This window comes from Struthio camelus, chromosome 1 (genome assembly GCF_040807025.1).
Source record: "Struthio camelus isolate bStrCam1 chromosome 1, bStrCam1.hap1, whole genome shotgun sequence".
NCBI classification, from domain to species: domain Eukaryota; kingdom Metazoa; phylum Chordata; class Aves; order Struthioniformes; family Struthionidae; genus Struthio; species Struthio camelus.
The window spans coordinates 151716798-151743385 of record NC_090942.1 but is presented as its reverse complement, the minus strand read 5'-3'; the positions used below and the strand labels follow the sequence as shown (position 1 = coordinate 151743385).

At 39.9% G+C, this 26588-nt stretch overlaps 1 protein-coding gene across 2 annotated transcripts in view; it reads left to right on the top strand.

The window, feature by feature from the left end:
* Positions 1-26588, top strand: part of AFF3 (ALF transcription elongation factor 3) — a 337446-nt gene that overhangs the window by 40496 nt on the left and 270362 nt on the right. For both annotated transcript variants that reach the window (XM_068924417.1, XM_068924407.1), the window contains exons 2-3: positions 14387-14507; positions 20170-20946. In XM_068924417.1, coding sequence (XP_068780518.1) covers positions 14387-14507; positions 20170-20946 — 898 coding nt within the window. The remainder of the gene's footprint in view (positions 1-14386; positions 14508-20169; positions 20947-26588) is intronic.

The following is a 26588-nucleotide window of genomic DNA, read 5'->3' as shown; positions in this document are numbered from 1 at the left end:
CCTACCCCATGAGATTCCCCTAAGTAGGTCCCTGAAGAGGTCAAAGTTAGCTCTCCTGAGGTCCAGGGTTGCGATTCTACTTATTGCCCTGCAAGATATGTGATAAGATGGTAAACCTAGGCTTTTAAATTGTAAGAGAACAGATTAATTTGAAAATGAGTAAGTGTAAATAAGTAATGTAATAAATAAATGAGTAAGTTCAAATAATATTATCTTCAGCTTCATACTTATATCTACCCAACAGGTCAATTCTTTTTAATTTAGTGCATAAACACTTTCATGATTTCTTTCCTGAAATGCTAATAAAGTTTTCTTTCTCATGGTATGTGATTAGTATTAAATTACGTAAGATAGTCACTCCCATGTCAGGAACAGCAAAATGTTCTTCAGGATTAGTTAAAAACTCGGAAATCTTTGACAAACCTTTGTCATGGAGTTACTAAGATACTATTTTGGTTCACAGGAAAATAGAATATGAGTATTTCACAGCTTTCCATGAAAAGAGCCTCAAATTCAAAATTAAAAAAGATTTTGAGCATATTTCCTTTTAATTGTCTTAAAAAACAAATCTTTACAGAAGTTTTTTTGCATTATAGGACCTATAAGGGTATAATAATTCTCTGCCATTTCCTTTGTTACTGAGGTATGTCAGCATTGCTACTTAGGACCTGAATTTTAATTACGGAAGGCTAAAAGTAGTAGCAGCTTTCTGTTTAACACTGCATGCTAGCAGCAAAATATTCTCTTGCTAATAACAGCTTCTGTTTATTTTTTGCATTGGGGTATTCCGGTTACCAAGTGTGAATTATACCATACTCTGTTTGGATTCAAAAAATTAGCAAGTTCACCTGCAGTGGTCTAGTTTCTTGCTCTCTCCCACCCGCACCCTTGTCATTTTTCTCCCCACGGTGGGCCCTTCCAGCATGGTAGGGAGGGAAGAGTGAGCAGCTTTGGGGGATTTTGTTCAGTGCTATTTCAGGTTTCTGCCAGCAAGTAATACTTGCAGAGTAACACCACCTTTCGCTTGTGTTACACCCCACTCCAGGAGCACTGCTTCTCCCACGTGCAAAGATGTGCTAGCTTTTGTGGTAGCACATGTGGTATTAGAGCTACCAGAGTCATCCTGTGTCTTGAAAATGTTAAACACCTTCCACGAGGTTCAGGTGTTACTACTTGGGATCAATTTGGGTATTATCTACTCCTGGGTTTTGCTTGTCATCGCTTTTAAGTTCGAAACTTTAGACTGCCGAACCTGAGAGCGTGTGTGCAGGTTAGTCCAAAATACATGCTTAGTCTTCTTGTAAGTGTTTACTTTTTAGCAATGTGAAACCTGTTTCAGTGAACTTCATGGCTAGTGTCTTGTTATTAAAATACTATCCAATCTTAATGAAATGAAGATCGGATGACCATGGGATCATAAGCTGATAATGTGCTGATAATAAAGATACATGAAAGGTTTTTCCCACAGTACTTTTCTTCTATTGCAAAAGAGCTCCTATCTTAAACATTGCAATTTTGGTAGCTTTTCTGAATTGCAAAATGTGGGAGAATTTCCTTCAACTTTGTTTCTTCTTTCGTCTTCTCTCACCAGTGAGAAAGTGTGTAGTTTAACTCTTTTTTGTTATATTAGATTGTCCTAGTGAAACAGAGGAAAATGAAATTGTAGCATTTTTACTCACTATCTGTCAGAGAAGGATTTATTCCCAAGTTATTTCCACAAAACCAGCTCCAGTGGACTTCCTGGGAGGGCAAACAAATTTGATGAACTTGAACATTTGAGTGAAAGAAAGTCAAACTGAATCACAGGAAACACTTCAAGAATTTGCAGGAAAAACAATCCAGCGATTTCTAAGCTTTCTAGCACTATAAAAGGGATCTTTGCCACAAAAGATTCAAATATGAATGTTGGAGACATCTCCCAAACTCATGCTTTTACAGTAACATATAAAATGTAGATACCTTTTACCACTTTCAAAATGAAGCATTGAATAATTTTACACTTGTACTGTACAGGTAAATGATATCTTAATGAAAAAATTAAATAAAGGCCAAGAAATTCGCTGCTGAATGGAATAGCTCACCAGTCCTAGAATGAGAACTGCAGAATATTGTGGTCAAGCCTGCTCAAGTTTCTGAGCACTGTCCTGCATAAGAGGAAATAACCTTGATAACTTACTGTGACATGAATATGCCTTCATGAATACAGAGTTCAAATAAGGTATATGGTACAAATAATGCATTTCTTTGTTACAAGGTGTTGCTGTACTGTCCAGCATTGTTTAACTTATTCATCAGTGACCTGGAGGAAGGGACAGAGTGCACCCTCAGCAAGTTTGCTGATGATGCTACGAAACTGGGAGGAGTGGCTGATACACCAGAGGGCTCTGCTACCATTCAAAGGGACCTGGACAGGCTGGAGAGATGGGCAGAGAGGCACCTCATGAAGCTCAACAAAAGGAAGTGCAGGGTCCTGCACCTGGGGAGGAATAACCCCATGCACCAGTGCAGGCTGGGGGCTGACCTGCTGGAAAGCAGCTCTGCAGAGAAGGACCTGGGAGTCCTGGTGGACAACAAGTTAAGCACGAGCCAGCAATGTGCCCCTGTGGCCAGGAAGGCCAATGGTATCCTGGGCTGCATCAGGAAGAGCATTGCCAGCAGGTGGAGGGAGGTGATCCTGCCCCTCTGCTCAGCCCTGGGGAGGCCTCACCTGGAGTAGTGTGTCCAGTTCTGGGCTCCCCAGGACAAGAGAGACATGGCACTACTGGAGAGAGTCCAGCAGAGGGTTGCAAAGATGATGAGGGGACTGGAGCATCTCTCCTATGAAGAAAGGCTGAGAGAGCTGGGCCTGTTTAGCCTGGAGAAGAGAAGACTGAGGGGGAATCTGATCAATGCGTACAAGTATCTGAAGGGATGCAAGAGGATGGGGCCAGACTCTTCTCCATGGTGCCCAGCGACGGGACAAGAGGCAATGGGCAGACACTGAAACACAGGAAGTTCCAGCTGAACGTGAGGAAAAACTTCTTTCCTGTGAGGGTGACTGAGCACGCTGGCACAGGTTGCCCAGAGAGGTAGTGGAGCCTCCTTGTTTGGAGATATTTAAAAGCCGCCTGGATGCGAACCTGGGCAATATGCTCTAGAGGACCCTGCCTGGTCAGGGGGGTTGGACTAGATGACCTCCAGAGGTCCCTTCCAACCTCAACCATTCTGTGATTTTCTTGTTGTTAAAAGTAAAATTTGCTGAGAAAAAGTAGTCAGAGCAAGGCATCTGTTACAGAGTTAGGGCACAAGGTATCTTACTTCCTTGGGTCACTTGCTTCCCCATTTCAAACTGGAATCAGATAGCCTTCTATACTGCATCTGTCTCTTTGGCACAGTCCTCCCTCCACTGGGGCCTCTGGAGTGGTTTCTGCATGTATCACAACCTTCTGGGTAAACTTTTGTCATTTTTATGTCATTTCCTTCAGATTCAAAAATATTTAAAGACATTTTAACCTACTTGAAGTTGAGGCACTCAAACAGACATGCCACTTCTCCAAGTTAAAATTCAGCCACTTATTTCCTACCCGTATTATGTTTAAGATTTTCTTTTTCTGACATTTTTTCTGTTTGTGGCCTGGCCATATCACTGCCACTCTTCATAAAATGGAAGCAGAATCTCAAGACGGCACAAATGTTAAAAATGAGTTTGTTTCAAACGTTTTTTGGGGTATAGTGAGAGAAAAAATGCTGCATTTCCCACAGCATGTCACTTAAGGAACTAAGTGCATGGGTGCTTCTCTATGTGGTTCTGGAGATGGGCAGCATGAATTATGCTATAGCCGTCTTCACAGGAAGCTTCCTTTGCAGAGGGAGTCCCAACTAAGCGTGTGTAGGCACAAGCGAACCAGTCACAGGGTAGACAAGTTTTAATTTATTCACCATTTTAGCATGTAAGTATTTATATTCCTATATGGGCATGAATTTTTCTTTTAAGCATGAATGTGCTGCTTTTGGCTAACTTCTGTCCCTGATTTTGATTATGTATCTCTTGGGGCTACATGTCAAAATACAACAGAGCTGCACAGAGCAAGCAGGATGTAATAAATAAGAAACTAGGATTCATATCAATGGTGTGTGCTGTGTACTTTTCTTAGGTAGATTCCAAAGATAAGTGATATGTGATACGTGATATGTGGTGATATTGTTAGTTGGTCAAGCATAAACCTTGGGTTCAGTTTAGGTGCTTCACATTCAAAAGAAAGAGCCAGGAAGAAAATTGCATTCAGCTACAGTTTAAATGTACACAGTGTATCTTATAGAAGCTAGCTATCTGTATGGTACGAGCATTATTTTTGGCTAGTACTATTTTCTTGTGAAAAGAGTGAAACGTCTTCTATATAAGTACTTCTTCACTGTTTACAGCTTAAAGTTATATGTAAACCATAACTTCGTTCGATTCTTGAGCCCAGATTTCTTACAGTGGTTCTTTTTATTCTATTAAAGCAAGCTATGCATAGGCGTGTGTGTGTGTGTGTGTGTGTGTGTATAAACATATAGTTATGTATATACCATGAGAATTAAGCCAGAATGAAAATGGAACCTCCTAATTCCCTGTAAAAAGACATTATGCTTACAGACTCCAGCACAAAGAGACTATTGCTAAAAACAGTCATGGTATCTGTCTACAGCGAGCTGGATTTTAGGTGTTCAAATGAGCTATAGTATAGGTTTCCATGGATGTCTTCTTTGCACATTTGCTGTAACTGTATTTTTTGTATCTGTACAGCTGGCATAAGTTTTATAGTACTTTGGTTGTTGCTTTACCTGCATATGAAGGTATTAACATCTTCCAAGTTTATTTTTATCACATAGATATAACATACATCTCTCTAAAGCTCGGCTCAGCCTTACCTGTATGTCATGATGGCTCCTCTATAATATTATCCAGTATATAAAATGCTATAGTAAGGTCTCAATCTATTTATAAAATATGAAAGAAAAATAAATTAGAGCAGGGTAACTGAAAATATATTGACTCTATTCCTACAGAAACCAAACTCGATGACTATCCACTGAACACCCTAAAAAGAAGTGATTTTCTGGGAATGCAAAAAATCTGATGACTTATATATTAACTTGTTTATTATTTGTTTCGCACTGGGGCTGTTGTGTGGTTTCCATAATGCTGTAAATCATGATTTGACACATAAAAACATTGTCACACAAGATCCATTTTAAGACAAGTGAAACATAATACACCATAAAATTTACATCATTTTCTTGATTAACCTTGATGAACCTTAAGTCATTATCCATTACAGCAAGAGTAAATTGGAAATGTTGCTTTGTTAATAAAACATGTATAGATGTTTTCATGAGTCATAGATTTGATGGTTACTAACAGCTGACACATCCATAATGGAATACTGTACTTGGCCTTTCCTTGAAAGTGCAAAATTACATAAAGCTGCAATCTTGTGTCCTATACTTCACGCAGGAGGCAGTCAGTGTCGTATCTTGCTGCCTTTTGGACATCAGATAACTTTGAATGTTAATCTAGAATCACTTGCGTAGCCTGTAAAAAAAAGTGTCTTCACCACCTTTACGTTTTAGGGACGGAGTTTCTGTGTGTTTTTCCCTCATGTTTCTTAGCAGTTCTTAACAGCGCCCAAAGGACTGGAGGTAAACAACCTAAACTCAAACAGTGAGTGATCTGTCTTTGTCATCGGGGAAACTTTATAAAGTTTTGCTCCTTTTGCAACTGTGCCGGGAATACTTTTTTTGTAAACAATGCTATTATCTCTGTAGTGGCAAAGTACTCTCAGATCTGGCCTTAATGTTTCATTACCACTTTCACTTTTGCTGCCTTCAGTCAAGCCGCACCAGGGTGAATTGTGTGCTGACATTTTTCTACTGGTGACAAAGCTTTCAAATTTTTTTTATGCTACGTCAAGTGTATTGCAGTAGAGTTCTCAGTCGTGCCATTAGGTGTGCATAAACAGATCACTGTTCAGAGCCTCACTGGAAGAATATGCTATTTAAGTCGGTAGAGAAAAATGGCAGAAAGAAGACTTATTTTGTTAAAACAACCTTTTTGAAAGAAAAAAATCATAGAGGGAAAAATCACTTTTCAGAATTTTTCAGGATACTTTCCTTCATTTGGAGTTTTTTTCGTACTGAAACCATCACTGAAGATTTTCACTGATGGAAACCCAGTCTTCAGCAAACACTTATGAATAGCAAGTGCTCAACAAACATTTTGACTGAAGTGTTAAACACTTGAAGTAAAATGTCAAATAGATTTTAAAAGGCCATTTTTTTCATTACTGTTAAAAATGTGTGTAATCACTCCCAGAAATTCAGCTTATTGCAAGCTTCGATCTGTAAATTCCTCAGGATATGCACCAAGACTATATGAGTAATTTGCTTATGCATGCAAACCCTTTACAGAGAGGAGCTGTATGGTCTGCTAAAAAAATTATCACTATTGACTAATTATGACTGCAAGAAGTCTAAAAGAGAAGTTTAAAGGGGAAAAATAGTACAGGCTTGGCATATTATAACTGGAACAGTTTCCCATGCATAAGGATGCTGTGGAAAGTAGAAATCATTGTGGGAAAAACAGACAAGTGGGGCGTTGTATCTGACATCTCTGGCAGGGAAGCAATGTAATAAGAAACTGGATCAGATATAAGCATTGCAAAGTTAGGTAAGGTCTTGTGTAACAGCCCAGGGAATTTAGAAGTGTTAGGTTAGATAGAAAAAGAGACTCCTTACTGATCCTTTCAGCTGTTGTATTTTTGAATTACAAGGTAAAAATAACATTAACAAAAGCAAATGTAAGGACTTCAGTGTGTATATTCCTTTGCCTGTTTTGTGCTATTCAGGTTTTTTTTTCTTTTCTCCCGAAAAACGTGGATGAGGGTACAAAAGGAATACTTTCCCATATCTCATCTGCAGTATTTGTTCACAACTGAGATTGCCATTTCATTTCTGGGGTTTTTCAGTTCCATTTTGGATTGTGGAAGAAAGCATAAACAAAAACTCATTCCAGGTGTAAGCTCATTAACGGTGGTGAATTCGTAACATATGAGTACTTTCAAACAATATAATGTTAGAGTGGAGCACTGTATTTTCCTATTAAGTTTAGGTCTTTAAATGTAAAATGAAAAGTAATAGCAATGTTCTAACTTGGCTCAATGTCATTATTAGAACTCCATCGGTCTTAGGTTTTTGTGCTAGTAGTTTTAGGATTTTAAAAAAGAAAGTACCAGCAGTTAATAGCTAAGAAAGAAACTACTAAGCCATTGAATGTAGGATTGCCTGTTACTACTGAATGGTGAATTTTTGGATATCTGTATATACTGTATGTAGGGACTGGTAGATTTTTCTAACTGAAGAAGTTATTTTTCCCGAAACTAAAAATATTAGAATCATGACTAGATTTCTTTCATTGGACAAAACTTGGGGTTACACTGAGGGAAGAAAATGTGCATGTTTTATCAGTAGCAGAGCCAGAAGAGGTGCTCTTGTACAAGCAGATGTTGAACTTAATTGGATTTTTTTTAATGTTCCTCTCTTGTGATGTTTACTGCTCTGATTCAACAACATAGATTCCAATCTCGATTCCAGTCATGGGTTTTCTCAATATTTCAATAGATACTTAAAATTCAGGCAAGTTGTGAATCTCAGCTGCGAGTATATAAAAAATAATAATTGCATCCACAACTAGTCTTTCCGTGGTTCCCTGCAGTTGCTCAGTGTGGGTTCTTGAAGGCCTGCTTTGTACGCTCAGATGCCGATTTTGCAGACGTGCTGTATATATGCATTCATTTGGTGGATGGGATGTGTCTACCCCTGAAAACACAGCTCCTGGTTTCAGTCTTAGAAAATCCAGACACATAATTAAAGCAATCTTGCACCTTCCAGCCAGCACCTGCCACTGAGTGAATGGCTAGCCCAGTGCAGCGCCGCGTGATCATATCCGTGTTTGTATGGCAGTGTTTCATGGTTAATACAAATCATAAACAGGCTATAAAAGATGAAGCACCAATGAATCCTAGCTTTAAAACTGCTGGAAGCTAAAGTTTTAAAACTGATACTGCAAAGTGAAAAATGAAATTTAACCAGGCATTTTGGTGAAGGAAAAATAATTTATTGGATGTAAGATGAAAAGCTGTGAGAGTAAACATCAATCTCATCTCAGACACTTGTCATTGATTGATGTTTGCTCTGTGCTGCTGCCTGGAGGTAAACTCTTTGAAATAGCAAAGTAGGTACTTTATCTGTCTGTGGATAGGAGCACAGTTTGTTAAGTTACTGCTTTTTTGAGCCCCTGCTACATCTTTATGTTCAATCAAAGAGAAGACAGTAAATCAGAGTAATTGCTTTACCCCATGGCATTTCTGTTTGTAAATGGGGAAAAAATACTGTAAAAATCCTCAAATTAACTTCTGCTGTTTAGGCTAGATGCAAAATCTGAAAAAAGACAGTTGCAACCTAGGAAGGTGTTTTATTGATTATGCCACGTGTTCATCAGAGGCAGACCCTTTGTTCTAATCGCATGAATGGTTCAAACGTCATTAGGGAAAACACCTAAGGTTCAAAAATGTAAGGTTGTCATCTCTTAGAGCTCACCATAATCCATTAGCAATTAGTTCTCAAATAGGTGCCATTTATACTTTGTCCTTACCCATATTACTTAGAAAATGGAACTGATGCCAATAAATTGGCCAACAAAACGCATAGATATAAACAGTGAAATAGAAAAAAAAATTACATGATAGCACTTCAATATTGCCCAGAAAGTTAGCAAGCAAAATAACCTGAATTGTTGTAATTAAATTGTGAGCATAAAGCAGTTTTTAAAAAAATGTTTGGAGCTACTGCCTTTACAAAATTTTAGGTAGGCTAGTGCTTGTGTTATTTAAAATACTATAGAGATAAGAGAATGACAGTGCTGTTAAACTCAGACTCCTATTTCCCTTCTGAACTCAGTTTTATAATCGCTGTCCTGCATCAGGGTTGGACTGGTTCTTTACTGTGTTGTATATGTTTTTCCCTGGAGTTACTCTGTATAGCTACTTTGGCATAAATGCAGTATTTCAGGGGAGAATTTGACTATTAAATATTTAAGAAAATATTCTCACTTCAGCCTGCAATTTAGTATATTGAACGTTGTGCCAGATTAGAATTTGGGGGGAAATGTCAAAAATAATCAGTAACCTATTTAAATTATTTTTTGAAATATTGCCTTTTTTGCATTTTTGAAACACTTCCAATTTTTTCATAATTCAGAAATGACTATGTGCTAAAATTTCATTTTAAAGATATATTTGTCCTCACAGAAAACTAGTCCACAGGTTTAGTTTTATCCTTGAAACTCATATATCTTATGGTGTGGGGATTTTTTTTTGTTGTTGTTGTTGGAACATGATCAGCTCTCCATACCGTCTCAGAGAGTACTTAGGAACTGTGCATGGGAGCTTGGTAGTTTCCATGATGCTGTGAGTAGGTTTTGCAGTCTGATGGTGCTTCATATGGATAGTTTTGATCTAACGTGACAGAAAAGGTTCGGTTTGGGCACAAATGAGGAAGTCTGGGTGCCACTCAAGAGAATCTGGGAAAGAAGCTCTGCCTTTGCAAGTGATATCTAGGTTTTCTTTAGCAAAGGTATGTCAGGAGGCCAAGGCAAGTGTGTATTTGCCAATTTAAGAAATCATTCCATGGTGCCGTGATACTTTACTTCTACTTTTGTTATTAAAATGTTAGGTTCTGAAATTTTTATAGAGAACGTCACAAGTAGCTGCTGGGGTCAAGATGATCAACCTCCCGGGTCAAAAAAGGTTAACTACAAATAAATAAAGAAATAAACTACTTCTGCTCAGTCTGCGTTACAACATTTATGTGCATAGGGAGGTAGAAGGAAGGAGGGGTTAAAAAGCCCTCATAATTTAGGGAATAATAAGCTAAATCTTTAGACTGGCTATTGCAAGCTGCAGAAACAAAAAGGTGAGATTCCAGGTTACGGCAGATATTGATGAGCGGAGTAATTGTCCCCGGGTGGGTGCGTTCACCGTGGAGGACGTCCTTCAGTCTGCAGGCAGGGCAGGGTGAGGCAGGGAGGGCTGTGGGTCTCGCTGCCCACTGCCCTTGGCAGGAGGGTAAACCTGTTCCGGGCAAGGACCGCGCCAGCGGCATTACCCTCTGGGTACCCACACACGTCCTTCACAGCCTCAGAGATACCAGGGTTTAGGAGGATGGTGATCCCGTCACAAAGTAGCTGTATCTTTCCTGAATCTCGCCGTGTGGCAGTTTTGTGGTTTCTGCAAAGGTCACTCAGCACTGGTGATGCACACAGTGGACCTGCGGTAGCATATGACACCTCTGTAAAGGTACGATGCTTTAGTTAGTGGAAAATGGCATCTTCCTTTGAATGCGTAACTTGGCTATTCCCTAAACCAAAGGACAGGAGAATATGTTGATGCATTGTCTGCATCCAGCTGATCATGGAGAGCAGGCCTTTTATTTGAATTGTTCAACCTGATGATGTCTTAGGGAGGTAAACTGAGTCAGAAATACTATGTGATTAAAAAAGAAAGAAAGAAAGAAAAAGAAAGAAAAAGAAGCAAACTCTTTAACACTTAAAACTTTAGGCTTTTTTATATGATTGCTTTCAGCCTAGCCTGAGACTACATAACTCTTTGGACTTTGTATGAGATTAAATCAGTCCCTGGTTTTTCAGGTAAGGTTATTGCTCTGCTCCGGGTTTTCCCATGAGGCATCTATGTCTATTTCTAATTAAGAACTAAAGGAAATGATTCCTTCCGATGTCAGGAATAGCATGAAGAAAGCTAGGAGCATTTATGCTGTGAGAAGGCTGGCATGGCAGGGGCCTTTCCGTCATGTCTGGGCTCATCTCCTGAGGTTGATCTTTCAGGGAGCTGCGCTTAACGTAGTACACGGCCAAAGAGGCGGCAGTCTTCAACATAATCTTCGGAAAGTCATAACAACAGCTTGAAATTTATTAAATATCCCTAGACCGAGAACTCTGGCAATCCACTGGTGTTCTGATCTGTAGAATACCTGAGAGTGAAATCATGCAAAGTCTCTTAGCAGAAACCGAGAATATAAAGCTGCTGTGACTGTAGGATGATGCTATGCTAGAAGTGCTGTGAGTCTGAGACAGTGGCATTTGGATATAATTAGTCAGTAAACGTTTCCTTTCCACTACGTCTCTTGGCAGATCTTAGGGCTGAGATAAATCAAAGTGTGTCTTTAAATCAGTGTGCTAAACTTGGGATAGTATCATTTTTATAATACGATATTTATTCATATACAACTTTTGTAAGGGTTTAACTTGTCACTTATGCATCAGTTAATGTCCTGTAAGCATGAATTTGAAATGGTGCAGCATCTTAAAAAATGATATACTGTTTCAAAGCGATTTAAATTCATCCTTTTGGAGTTTGACCCCTATAAAATAAACTACACTAGTTTTTTGGAGAGATGAATGGTTGTCTGTTCGTTAGTTGCTTAATCTTGCAAAACTGATTCAATATTTTGGCCTATACTGGAAAACCTTTCATCAATAAACTGATGTGTGGGTGTGCATATAATACATGTATATACATACACTACACACATATGCATGCACCAATGGGGAAAAAAATCTTGAGATTTGTGTGAACTTGTTCTACAAGGCTCGGCTATGGAAAAGAGGAACATAGTGTAAATGATTAAAAAGGTATATGCACATTTGGGGTTACTTTAAATTACAAATTTAAAAGAGAAGAAAGAAAGAAGGAAAGAAACTATTAAAGAGAATCATTTTCCATTAACTGAAGTGTTTGCAATAAAGACAGTTGTAGCAGTTGGCAATATTGTCCTTGAACCAAAATAAATAAATACATTTCGTGACATACGTTGAAGGAAATGTGATTGTTGTAATGTTCATGCAAATAAGGAGCAGTCTTGCAAATGCTAGAGATTTTGCCATCTGGCATTACCAAAGGAATACAACTCAACTTGTAGCTCTTCCTAACTTACTGCTTATAGATGGCATATTAGGCATCGTCACACTGCTTTGTCATTTGCATAATCAGTCTAAATTATTGCTCATCATGAATGCCATTGCTAACAGTCAGTGTCTAATTCAGGAAGGGCAGAAGGGGCTTCAGAGATCTAAGGACTTATATGTCTTTATTGATTTTTCCCTTTATCAAATAAAGCCATAAATAAATCCCTCCACTTAAGGAGTATCACGCTGGTACATTTTTTAATTCATTTGAGGCATAGTGAAGAACGTTGCACTTGTTTGCTTCCTAGAAACCGGATGGAGATGAGTATTATAATTAATCTCAGAGGAGCTGCCCATCTCTATTTGACTGCAGGCTAGAGTCCAAATACAAAGTGTCTCAAAGAGGCAAGAGGTTCTGGGTGGGGAAAAGCAACTGATTATGGCGGTAAAAACAGATTCCTGCAACTGCAGATAAACCCACGGTTATGCAGGATGGCAGAAAACCTACTTTAGACACAGGGGTTATTGCGAGAAAGTCTCTTTCTCAACGTACCCCATGGGGGTGTACTCCGGGTGTATGACGTAGCTGAGCTCTGTTTCTCGTGTAATAGTAGATGACTCTCGTTCTGCTGCGTGGCATCTGCAGGGTGCGCAGTGTATGTTCGCCGCTCGGAGGGACCCCACAGCCCTCCCCCGGCATGCCTCGGTCTTCCTTATACTCTTCCTCCTGGGGGACATTTGGGGCATTTTGTTGCCCCCAACTCCATCCTGAGACTGTCTTCTCATTACATTTCTTTTTAAAGGGAGAATGTTGGTGTGAAATACATACGTTGCTCATGAAAAACCCAGGATAAAAAATAACCCTGTAAGCAGAAGAAAAAAAAATCGGTGGCTGGAAGCTTTCTCCAAGCTGCTGTACTGAAATTCTGTGTTAAAATAAGCTCATGTGCTTCAGAGCACTGCTCCGTGTTTGGCATCTGCAATCTGAGGCCAGGTAAAAGGGTCAGCTCAGGGCCCACTAGGGATTAGTCTATTCCTGACTCCTAGTTCCTCACATGAGCGCTAGTAGTTAGGGTAGACCTGTTCAGGAGAAATTAACAGCATTAACGAAGAAACATAGGATTTCGATGCCCTTTGGTGACTCTTAAGGCATTGTTTTAAAGTCCTGAGAGTGTCTACGTATCCTATGTATTTTCAGCCTTCTCAAATCTTGAATTAAAATCAGATAGCTGTTGGCCTTTTTTCAGACTTGCCGGAGGCGTACTAGGTAACGTCACGTGGGTAGCCAGCGCAGCATATGTTTTGCTAACTGGGAAACTAGTTAGCAAGACAACCTTTTTTTATTAACACCTGGTGCATTTACACGACATTAATATATGTTTCTGCTTTACAGGCTTAGAGCGCCAAAACACAGCCATGAGCTGAGCTAAGCAAAATAGGCAATCATCATACTCATCACATTTTCCTGAAATAACGCATAAACCTTATTAGACCCATTGATTTCCTTTGTGATGAGAACAATATGTAACAGACTGAAATTTGCAAACCTGCATTGATATGGGGAAAGAACTCCCCACTTTACGGTGTCATGCATTAAACTAGCATTCTGAAAAAAAGGTTGATTTTTATTTTGTGTGCCTGTATTGGTGCTAGATTCGTTCATTTCTAAAAATTAATACTATTATGTAGTGCAGTGATTTTATTCTCTTTTCAGCCACACTCCACCAGCCATACGTACACTATCATGCTAGTATTCATTTAATCATGCTCTGAAGTTGCGATGGTGTCAAATCCATCAGAAAGAGGAATTGTTTCAGTAGTAGTTTCACGACTTGGCTGATTAACAGAGATCAGAAGAAGCAGCCTAGCTGTGGAAACCACTACAGCATGTAGTTTTAACAGCTCTTTAGGGAGCTAGTTAATGAAAGAATCACTACAGAAACACATCCCTGTAAAAAAAGGAGCATTCTCATACAACACTCAGAGGATATGTCATAAGTGGAAATATGTTCATAATTTCTATTTACTCATAGCTGTAATTACCATCTGCCTTAAGAGTACTTTCAGTCTTTGTCAAAGTTGCTTAGATATTTCCTTTGTCACATTTCAAGCAGAGAAGTTCTGCACAGACTAGGTCCTGTCCTGTGATTTCTTTTTTATTCTTCTGTAGGAATTTATTTATCTATTCTCTGTGTGAAGAAAGCATTCGCACTCCCGGAGACCTGAGCATCCCCAGCCTGCTTAGACTGGCATGCATCTGATTCATGTTCTTGCTTATTTTTGCCATCTGCCTGAAAATCAGAGTTCTTTGGTTTTAGATTTGCACTGGCTTATACGTTGCCCTCTAATTATTAACTCTTAAAAAAGATGTTCCTCTTTTTGCTGCAGTGTCTATGAGCCGGATAGAAATGTGCTGCGAAGGAAGGAATGGGAAAGGAGAAATCAGGAGGCCCAGCAGGAAGATGGCACATTTAACACAAGTTACTCCCTCTTCAGTGAACCGTACAAGGTAGATGCTTCCCAGCTGGGTGGCTCTTTATTTATTTATTTATTCCGCAGTATAAAAATGCAGCCTTTCAGCCTATATTGTCCAGGTTTCAGTTACCTCTCACAAGTGCTAGCCTCACTAAATTCACACAGAACATTTATGGTTGAGAACCGGATTTTTTTTTTAACGTTAGTTTCTTCTAACGTTCAGCAGCACATGAGAATGAAATAAACTAGCAACATCCTAATAATATTTGAGATGGCATTAAAACTAGGAGGTGAAGGTGATGGTTCCCTGTTTTTGCAACACTTAGAAGAAAATAATTGTGTTAGAATTGTGTGTGAAGGTCAAGCTGCGTAGTAAATATTATCCTCTGAGCAAGGTTAATGCAATGAAATATCCTGACTATTTTTTTCCTATAAGCATTGCTAACAAAATTTGTCTACTAACCATGTTCTGCCTTAAGCAATGGCAGAAGTAACTTATGAGTCTCAAGTCCTTGTTTTACCCCTCCTGGGAACAGTAGTGTGATGAGGTACAATCGCCTTCCCCCACTTCCCATTAGGAGGATCAAGGAGAATCCTCTGTATTTAACTGCTGCCAACAGAAGTCTGCAAACATAACCTTTGTGAAGAAGACCTGTGAGAGGTATCCCACAGGGTCTGCTCCTCTCCAGGAGCTAGCCCCGTGGCTGCCTGCATGCATCAAAGCATCATTGTGTTATCTTTTACTGTGCCCTTCCAGTAATGCCTCCGTGACAACTCACTGCATTGTGAAGTATTTCCCCTCCACGCAGCTTCACTCATCCTGGATGCTTTGGGTGCTTTAATGCCTCTTTGCAACGGTCCTATTTGGGACCTGGCATGTGGCTCCCACACCTTTTTATAGTGCTTTGGCATATCTGCCCTTGGCCCAGGGTCAGCTTTTAACTTACTCAGGCTTGTATTCCTTCCAGATTGTTGTGTGTTTCTAGACCCTAATAATAATAAAAAAAAAAAGCTACCAGCTTCAAACCTTGTCCCTTGATAGAAGATGGCTCTGTCTGCCTTGAAGATGACCTCCAGCTGCCTAAATTTCAGACCATTACAAAGGCATTTAGAAACCATGAGAAACATCTTGAACTCCTCCTCAGGGCTCCACTTGAGAAAGTCTACTGTGAGACCAGTCAAGGGCTAATCCGGGGGGGGGGGGGGAAAAGAATTATGTAATGCAGCTGTATCTTGGCATTTAGTGAGAGCTCTGCTGAAACTGGGACTAATCGTTTTCCATTTGGTAGGTTCAGTCAAAGACCTTCACAAAAAGGTCCTGTGCTTTTGCTGAGTCCTTGATACCCTTTTGTCTGTCATGCCTAAAGTGGGTAATACTAATGCTCAGATCACTTATAGAAGTGGTACAGTTGGAGTATTTTGCACAGTGTGATTACTACCTGGGTCCCAATGACCTCTGTACTAACTGTCATGCCACAGATGTCATGTGTTATGGGCACATCAGTAGTTTCTGAATTTGTTTATGACTTTTGAAGGCACCTCTACTCAACCACAGTATAATTGCACCCACTGAAATATCATTGCTCTAACAAAAATCATTGCTCTCTCTAGAAGCAGAGGATACCAGGTGGGTATCCTATAGGGAGATCAGAATAATGTCTCCATCCATGCTTCTCATCTTTAATCCCTGTCTCCCTGTTTTGGACTAGCCAGTTAAAAAAGATGCTGCAGAGATACATCGTACAGCTGGCTTTGCCAAGGAAGTGCTGAGAAAGGCAAAGCCCAGTCAAGCTATATCTCTCACCTGCAGCTTTGTGGGCATGACAGTCTCAGCTTCTAGGAAGACCAGCCATTCTGACACTACTGGATACCAAAATTTAAACAGGGGGGTGCTCTGAGTGTCAGGTCTACACTGGCAATGGACTGTTGGGCTGCCTGAACTCTTCCAAGCATTTGTGAAGCATCAGGGTGGGGGTGCAGTGCTTTTACTCTTGGCTATGAGCGTTTTGATCTTATTGAGAAGAGAGAGTGACTGCAAAAGATGAAACCTTACTGCGAAAGCAAAAGTGAAACCCACTCTTACCACCTTTAAAGATCATGTTCACGTCTTCCGTGTTTCCACAGGGGAATAAAGTTACAGAGATGTTCACTGCAAACTCTCATTAAATTCAGTGTTCCTCTGCAACAGCTTTAGAAACATGAGCTAAAGCTAAAGGATTTGCCATTCGGAAGGCCATATCTGGATATCAAAGGCAGATTGGAAATCTCTTACATCTTATGTCCTCTCTCACCTTGACAGTTATCCCTGCTCTTGTAACATCAGATTTTCTGAAAAATCCTGACTGTTTGGGTTGCCCCTTATCCCGTGCCTTTCAAAGTATCCATAGCAACCTTTTTGTGAAAGAAATCCAGTGTCTTCTAAAAGAATGTCTTTCACAGGAGTTAAAAAAGTAGGAATTTCATTCTGGATACTTAATTGACAGAATGCCCACCCTTATTAACCGTAGCAGTATTTTTAATGAAGGAAAAAGTTCTGATGGCCTTTCTTGCAACTGTCAGGCTTATTTTTAGCAGTGCTGGATCTTGCAGGTGTTAGAACATAAGGATACTTCCCACTTTGCAGAAGACTATCAGAGCACTGTAAGTTAGATGTGTTTGCACTGAATGCTTTTCTTTCTTACTCATTTTGGGACCACGTGACTGGGACCCTTCCTAATGTGAATGATTAACTAAATAAGGCAAGGCCAGCAACATTTCAGAGCAAATAATGGAGTGAGTTGTTACATCTAAAGTTCATAATAAGCTACCCTAAATGCCATCTTGTTCCCAAGAGAGTGTAAGTGACCTCTTCTAGATGAGCTCAGCTCTACTCAAAATCTTCTCACCTCAAGATGTCCTCAGTCTGGCAGAAGGGATATATAACACTAACCAGTGGACAGCGTGTGCTATTAGATAGATAGATCTGTTTGCTGCAATTATTCTTGTGGTTATCTGGCATCTTTCAAAGAGACGTTTCTTTGTGTGACTTTCACATCTCATCCACGCTGAAGACAATCTCCTGACTTCTCTAGGCTATTTATATCCCACAGACAATCTGAAGTTAGATCTGGAGCCGCTTCTCATCCAAATAGTAGCCATGAGAAAGAGTGGACCTTGTATTAGGGAAGCTGGAATTTCTGAGGGCAAAACTTAACGTATGAACGCCCAGACCTAGTGATGAACAATCAAAGGATTGACATTTCAGAGAATGGACTTAATTAAAGAGAATTTTCAGGCCACCTTCTTTATACCTCCACAGACCTAGAGGCACCTGGGTAGAGAGCTGCCCCACAAGTTTATCTGTGCTGGAGGAGACCTGTGGGGAACAGGGTGGCCCTGTTCCGTTTGGTGCTCCTTACTCCTAGCAGGGAAGGAAACCTCATGCACACAGACTGGCTGAGTTAGGCTTGATGCAGTCCCAGGGTCAGATCTTCTTCCTCAGAGGGATGTAGAAATGCATCTTTCTACCAGATACCTACACTACTGGGAGAATCCATTGGAAACACAGAAGAGATCCACTGGATGAAAGGAAACTTCTCTGTGCCTTAGAGAAAGTACTTCTGCTGGTCAAGGAGAAGCCCACGTTTAGAAACCATTTCATTGACCGTAGTATACGCGTGTCTCCAACATATCACGTGTCCCCAACTACAGGTGGCCTAGAGCTTGCCCTAGAAGCAGCCTAGGATCTCCTTCGTCAGCTCTTCAGTTTTTGCCATAGTAGCAACCAAACAGCCAACATGAAGATGCCTTCCACACCTCTTAATCTGCCAGACTCAAACATACCTCCAACCCCAATCGAAGCAGTGAACTAGGTAACTCATTGCATTTGAAATACCTTATTTTTAGATGTATGTGATGCTTTCCCCTTTTGAAGCCTTGTTAAGAATTTCCTCTTCTGTGGGACATCAGCGTGATTCTTGAAAAGTGAAGAAATACCACCTTTTAAGTTAGTCCATATCTGTGAATAACTGTTTCACATTTCCTTTCATGACAAATCATTGTCCTTGTGACAATAAAAGCTGCACATGTAGGTAGAATATCAGGCTGTTGTGGCTGACCCATCTTATTCTAAGTTTGCAAGGCAGTGTTTCAGATGCAGCTCTTCCAAGTTTTTCCCTTTCCCCAGTAATATTATTAATACATAAACAACCCTGTTAGACAATATTGTAACAAACACATATCGCAATGCTTGCCTGGTTATATTTTACACAGTTAAAAACCAGTGTCCTTGAAACTTGAGGGGACGAGTTCCAAGTAAGACAAGACTGCGTCTACTGCCTGACTTGGGTGACTTGGGAATGCTATGATTGCAGTCCACCGAAGAGTAACGTGTGGACACCACTCCAATCATTTACAAGGCATTTTTGCTTGGCATTACACTTTTTTTGGAAACCCTAAAAAAATTTTGAGATGAGGGAGTTTCCTTCCCTTACATTTTTGTTTGAGTGAGCCAATTTTATTGGAAGTCTTAAAAAACAAAAAATGACCACTTTTCTTGAATGGCTGGTGTTGATGCTACATCTTTTATATTTTTATATAGCTTTAAGGGGGTCTTCTCCACTCCCTTTACTCCCTTCTTTCTCCAAGCTACTGTTTTCCACTAAAATAGAAGTCTTGAGATAAAATCTTGGCCTTCTGAAGCTAATGGGAGTTTTCCCTAGACTCCATGACTGGAAAAAAGAAAGGAGAGGACTATTGGCTTATTACTCTCTTTCTCTGAAAATGTAAGCCAGATAGGTACACCACCTGCCTGTTTATTGGCACGATTCAGAAAAACCTCTGCTGCAGAAATGCTGATGATATACCATTTTGCTTACAGTAGCTTTTTAAAGCAATAATTTTCAATTATTGTCAGTATTATTTGTTTGCTTTTTCTTATTTCTTTGTGGAACTTTTGCCTCTTCAGTCAGGAAGTAAAGGGATGATTTTAGAACCAGTGATTAATCTCAAAGGAAAGAAAGGGTGGCTGCCTCAACCTGTGTCGCACAGCTGTGCCCAGCAAGCACTGAGCATTACTGAGGCCTCGGGCAGATCTGTTCACTTTTTTTCAAAGAGGAGAGTGACCCAGAGTGAACATCCTGTCAGAGTATTTTCAAAGAAGGTGCATTACAGTCTGTAGTTTTCCTTTTGCCCCATGATGTCTCTTCAAGTAACCTTGAGAGTATTGGGTTGGCTTAGACTGGTGAGTTCATTCAGTGCTTGCACTAGTTCTTCTGTGGCTTCCCAGCACTGCAATGTGAAAACATAAGCAGGCAGAGGAGGAAATCAGGAATGCAGTGTTTTCATTCATGGCTGAGGGAAAGCTTGCACTGGGCTACAGGAAAAGTTTTATCATGGTCAGATTTGATCCAAACCATTCGGTGTAGTTGCAATAATAAATTTTCTAGTTTCCAGGTAATATATTTTAACTACAGCATGATACCAGTGATAGATTTCTTTTTTAATATACTCTAAGGCCCTTTATAGCTTTTCCAGTTCAGGCTAGATTTAAGATGTTGACAAGTGTCTTCAGAGACAATAAGGATTTTCGATTTCATCCCTCAATGATGTTACTGAATAAGGCAGTGCGCCTTCAGTAAGGGTTCCAGCAGACGCATGCAGGGAATTTTGTTTTTCTTAGGTTAACCGTTACAAAACACTCAATTTTTGTTTTGCAGACTAACAAGGGGGACGAGCTCTCAAATCGCATCCAGAACACACTGGGCAACTATGATGAAATGAAAGACTTGTTAACTGACCGATCAAACCAGAGCCACCTTGTTGGGGTCCCAAAACCTGGTGTTCCCCAGGCCTCTCTTCCTAAGCCTGATGAGCATCTTGTTGCAGATTCGAGACCTCCGCCGCCTCCATCTCTTTGCAGTGCTTCTTCTTCCACACCAGCAGCTCTACCTGCGCAGCAGAGCAAAAGCTCCACAATGGGTTGGCAGAAGGCTGGGCACAATGCTGCTTCGGATGGCCAGCAGAGAGCAAGCAAGCACGGGCACAGGTCGCTGGAGTCGCACAAGAGCGACTTTAAACTGGCTAACCAAAAATCCAGTCTGGAAAAACTAAAACGCTATGCATCCAGTCCCACCTCCTCCTCCTCTAACACTGCCCAGCAAAGCTCGCTGAGGTCCACGGTAGGAGACAATGTCACCAGAGTGCAGCAGCAGTCGAAGCTAAGCTGTGGTTCAGAAGGAGGAGCTCAAGTGCAAGAGAGGCCGTCAAAACATGGCAGCGGGCATTGCGTCCAAAACTTCCCACCTTCGCTTGCTTCGAAGCCCAGTCTGGTTCAGCAGAAACCAACAGCTTATGTGAGACCGATGGATGGTCAAGATCAAGCCCCTGATGAGTCTCCAAAGCTGAAGTCACACAGGGGAGTGCCTTCTAGCAAACCTGATTCAGCCAGGACCAAGTCAAAGATAGCAAAATTCAGCATTCCTAAGCAAGACGAGGTAAGTGTCTTTAAGCGTTTTATGACATCCCCCCCCCGCCTTAGATGGCTAGATGGTAGCTTATCTCTACAAATTGCATCTATCTCTCTTTACACCGTTTTAACATATTTGTTTGCAAGTTGGGGTTTTTTTTCCACTTTTTTGACATTGACATTCTATTTTGCAAATAGCAGCCTCACAGTTATACTGAAAATATATGAGTGGCAAAATGCTCACTGTCTTCAAGACTGTAATATTTCCTACGGTGGCATATTTTCTAATAGTATATATTATTTCACTGACTTTTTTTCCTGAGTGTTGACACATAAAGCCTGGATAATCTTAATTCATCTTTTTGCTAGCCTTGTGTATTACAGCTAACTTTTCATATTTTGTTGACTTTTTTCTCTTTGGCAGTAATTAAATGAAGTGCTTGTGATCAGAAGTAGTTCTGCCATCCTCAATGATGTCAAAGTAGTTTCACAATCTAAATAAATTACTTAAACAATAGAAGATCTGTGGAATAGATGAGACTGTAGTAATGAGTCTCTTCTCTTAATTCGTTAGCCTTCATATCTGCTTCTATTTCAAATCAGTTCTAAAAAGATGGAGGTTTTCCTCCTCAAGTATCACCATCTCCTAGAAAAGCAATGATGCTACAAGCATGAGAAAATGTCTGAAAGCTTCTAGGCAGCATTTCTGTTACCAGCAGTAGATATGAGGAGATTTCTGCTTGGATTTATTTTGCATTCATTTATTTCACATTCCACTGACTCCAACAGGGCACCTTGCTTCATCACTAATATAGTCTGCAATTTTCTGTTTGATTTTGAGACTTTTGGAGGGGAAGGAAATGGTTGGTTTTGGCAGGATGGGGCAATCTTCTTTTTCTTGGGTGTATCAGAGGCCTGTAGGCCAATAAAAGATTATGATATCCTCTTCTTGTGCAAACTGGTAGAGCTTCCATGACTTAAACAATTTATACTGTTTATAGGACTAAACAACTCTGTTCGGCTGAATCACTAGGACTGTCTCAGAGCAGAGATAGTGATTGTTTACTCTTATTTGACAGCTGTGGTATGTCTTGAGATGTTTTTACTCTTAACATTTTTGTTTCTGGCATTGTTAAAGAAGAGGAAAACTCTCATTTTTGGTGGCATTCTCTGGCCTCTTAATGTTTGTTTTTCAGAAACAAGAGTTCGCTGTTGTATTTCCCTTCAGTTTGGTTTAGGAAAGAAATCTCTCTGGAAGCAATTACTTTTCTCAGTTCCTTTAGCCATTATACCCATGTGGCTTTTCTCTAAGTTAAAGTTCCATCGCTTCCAAACAGCATTGAAGTGATATGTTGTTCCTGAAAAGTGGTTGTTTTAGGCTCTTAAGCCAGATTTGATGAGCAAATTTAGCATTCACAGGTTGCTGTAACTGTGCAGAGAGATCCGGTAATGGCATATACTAATATCCATTTAGCTATTATTACGTCTTTCAGACTTGTGCTTCTACCTGCAAGTGAGGACTATTGTTAAAATTAAAGATGCCTGTGGCAATTGTCTGAATCTTTCAAATTCTCCCCCTTTACTTATATGCAATACGCTAAGGACAAGTTTGGAAAGGGGTTTTGATAGGCAATCATTTGTTTGTCTGAAATTCAGGATTTACCATTTGCATTCCAGATTTGCCTACTTCAGTAGGAAAGAAAGCTTTCACTGCTTGTATATAATCCATAAGTGCATAAGGGTAAATTTGTACTGCAGTTTCTAGACATATAGATGTATTTGAGATGGCTTTAAACTAGCTTGCTTAGATACTGGTGTCAGCGTAAACTATGATAGGAGAGAGGGCAGCACAGGATAGCTCCTAAGTGTTCACCAACTTCTTGTGGATTTTGTGGCATGCAGGATATTTGAAACAGTATATGATAACATGCGATATAAACATTTAGCTGAAGTCGAAAGAGGTGGACAAAAAACATTGTCTGGTAGGCTAAAAAAATGTCTAAGCAATTATGAAAAATGATTGACATATTACTCAGAAGAAAACAATATCTTGGTGGTGTTTGAAACTGAAACTAATGAGAAGACAATGTTTAGATCTCATGTTTGACGGCTGAGTCCTGGAGATAAAAGTGCCCAGCTTTTTGTTCCCTTTATCCTGACATTTCCTTTGTTCTAGGATTTTCCATCCCAAATGGCACAAGATAAAATTGGTGACCCACTGGTATTTCTGCAGGGAGAAGCATTGACCAGCCCTGGAAGTTTTTGCAGTCTTTGTCAGTGTTGCCTAAGCCACTCTCTCTTTAATTTTCAGTCACACTTCTTTTTATTTCAAAATCTTTTCCACTCTTGTTATTTGTATCGCAGGTCTCTTAATACAGTATTGTAAGAATTTCCATGCATTTTTTGAATTTCTGCTTTCTTGAAACTTCTCCTTTACATCAAAAGGCCACTGTCCCTCATTAGGGACAGAAGTTTTAGGCTACCGTCATCCCAAAAGCTGACATAGTCCCCTGAACCTGTGCAGGCAAAACGAGGCTTCCCTTGTTCAGGATGGGACTAGAAGTGTCAGGAAAGGCAATATACCCCAAATGATCATGGCGGGGCTGGAAAAGTGGAAATGCTGTATGGGTAATCTTGAGGACAGATATGCTACAAAAGTGTGGAGGAAGCAGAAATGAGAGGGGCAAGAAGCTCCCTGTCTACAGACATAATTTTATCGCTGCACTTTTTTTCTACATTCAGCTCTTAAAACATGTTCATAGTAATACTGTGGTCCAAAACGTCTACTTTTTAGCTTGGCCTAGACAAGGTCTGCAGCTGTGTAAGGGATAGTGAAAAGCAGGAGGCTGTAAGGGGAAAAGATGCAGAAAGGCAAGGTAATGAGTGTAGGGGGTAGGTGTGAGATGAAAGATCAGACTTAAACTAGGGAAAATAGGTGGGGGGAGAAGCTGCCTAGCCTGATCAAGCAGAGAGGCGAACGGTAAGAAATTACTGTTTCCTCAACTCCTGCAGAATCGATTTTCTTTTCAGGGGAACACAAGATGATCAGCACTTCTGTGTGTCATTTCAGCTTTATTTTGAGGATCACGTGGCCGTAGGCAGCTTCAAGTTCCACAGATAAAGAAAACCAGGAAACAGTAGCACATCGTCAGAAAGCTCCTGATTTATAAGTCCACTTCCTAAGGCATTCAGGTTGAGTCCTCTGTCTGCATGTGCTTTCATTTAGCATATGGTTCTTTCCAGAGTCGGTCAGTATATCTAATAGCGATACACTTTCATTTGTGTTTACTGGTTTGAAGGAACCATCAGCTGAAAAATAAACACATAATGAAACAAAGTTAAGCCCACATTTTAGAACTGAAGAATAAGAAGCAATGTTATGCAAAGCGGGTGTCTTCAGTAGGAAACAAAATCCTCTTCTGTACGCCCCTTGAGGTTTCCAGAGGAACAGGGCACCAAGTTGGCTGCAGTACAATTATTATTCACTGGAAATAAAAGCACTTGAATACAAATTATAGACCATTACTTTTCAATACATGAATAAGGTTGATTTTTTTTAAATGTAGTTCAATACCTCATTTAATATTTTTAATCAGTTCTGGAAAGCCTTCAATATCTTGACACAGAGAGAAGCTTATAATTTTTTTTCAATTGTTTTAATGAGAATAACTTGGATAGACCTGTGTGTGGAGTTACTCATTTGGGAATTTAATCTTTAGGAACCAGGTTCATCAGTGTTAATTAGAATCCATACCCAACCTCCCGGTCCTTCCAAAATTATCATGTAGTTCTGTATAAATCATAGCTCGTCATCTCAAGTCCTATTTCACATTTTGAACTGTTTAGGAATTATATTACTGTAGGTAAAAACACACTGTACTGAACAGAAGGGAAGAGAAATGTGATACCAGAGTATAGAGGAAAAGAGGTAGGAAAAGTAAGTGCCTCTCATTTCTAAAATTTTGTTGTGAATGAGACAATAGCAAAAACCTAAGATGGCAAATCATATTCTTTATATCTGGGTTCTGTTTTTGAATTTCATGTTGTAGACTGCATGCTGGTTTTTATTATTACTTTGAAGATGCATTATCTGTTGTCCTTTGTTTACTTCTCTAAGGGCTGTGGAGCAAGGAAAATGAGGTTATATTCAAAGAATGATTAGCAGTCGCATGGTAAAAAGGACAGATTTTGTTTTGTTAAATTTGGGAACATGTTTATGTGAAATGTAGATAAGGTCATCATGAGGACGTGTTCTTATTCCACTTCATGGAGTACTTACACAACTTCTTCTGCAGTAAAAGTAATGACCCATAGGTTAAATGTTGAATCTTTTTTCATTTTTGCCATGGCCTTACTCAGGCAAATTCCTGTTTGCCTGGATGAGATACTCTCTGCAGTCATTCTTGTTCGAATGGCTATATATAGCTATCAGCATCTGGCACATGCACTAGCAAGTGTTCTTTAAATCTGCAATCTTTTTTCTTTCCTATCATTTCCATCACTATATCTTAATAGAAACCAAAAAATAGTACTTTTTCCTCCCTCCCACCCACCCCTCAGAAAAAAATGCTCCCAAACATAGATGTAATATGAGTTATATGTTCACAGTCGTATTCTTTTAAGGAGAGCTTTGGTGCATCATGTGTATAATATGTAGTGCCATGTTTAACATTGAAAGTGGAAATTCATGTGTGAAAAAACAAGTGCAGCCGCATCTCATTTGACTACAAAAGCTCCAGTGCAGAGTAAGTAGGGAGGATGGTCATGATCAGTGCCTGCTTCCTCTAGAAATGCTGCATATCTGGATATATAGGAAAGCAGAGAGGAGACAGTGTCTCACAGGAAGGAAAAGGGTTTAGAGGAGATCCGAGTAAGTACTTTTTCTCAGAGGGGCAACACTGTCTTCCCCTTGCTGCAACGGAGCCTGTTGAATTGCTGCAGAACTAGGAGTTGAATCCAAGTTTTTCTTCTCTATTTTCTGCTGTGGTCAATTCTATCCCAGAGAGGCAGAAATGGAAATAGAAGAGCAGCTGAAGATGCTTTTAGAGAAAACTGAAGAGAGAGGTTGAATAGATTAGCGAAAACACTCCAGAAGTCTTCTGACGTTCTAGGACTAGCCCAAAGAGGCTGGAGACATAAGCACAGAATTAAGTGTGTTGATACTCCTCTTACATTTATCAATTTTATTGAAGAATTGCAGTGCTTGAGAAGCCAGTTTGCAATCACAGCACTTGAGTACTGTTAAGTACTGTAAGTATGAGCCAGTTGTAGATGTTTTCTTTCCCAGATGTTCCTGGGAAAGAGTTAGCAAGCTGCATTTACAAGAAGACACAGCTCAATTCATCTCTGCAATGTTGCCACTGACCTTCTCCACAAATAAAGGATATTTTCCCACGTTAAACAGGAAGAAATGGACAACAAGAGCAGTGTGGTTCGAAGATCCCTGCTAGCTGCATGTTATTCAGGACCTTTGAGTGTGGCCGTGAGAGGGCTCTGCAAAACTGCCCATTTTTATGTTCATCAGGCTAGGACTGCAAAGAAGGAATGCATTAAATAGAGAAAGTGGTTTTAGAAACACTCTTAACAAATACAGTGGAGACCACATTGTGCAAAGAGGGATTTGTCACATATATTTTGAATGATGATACAAATCTTTCCCTTTCTGGCATT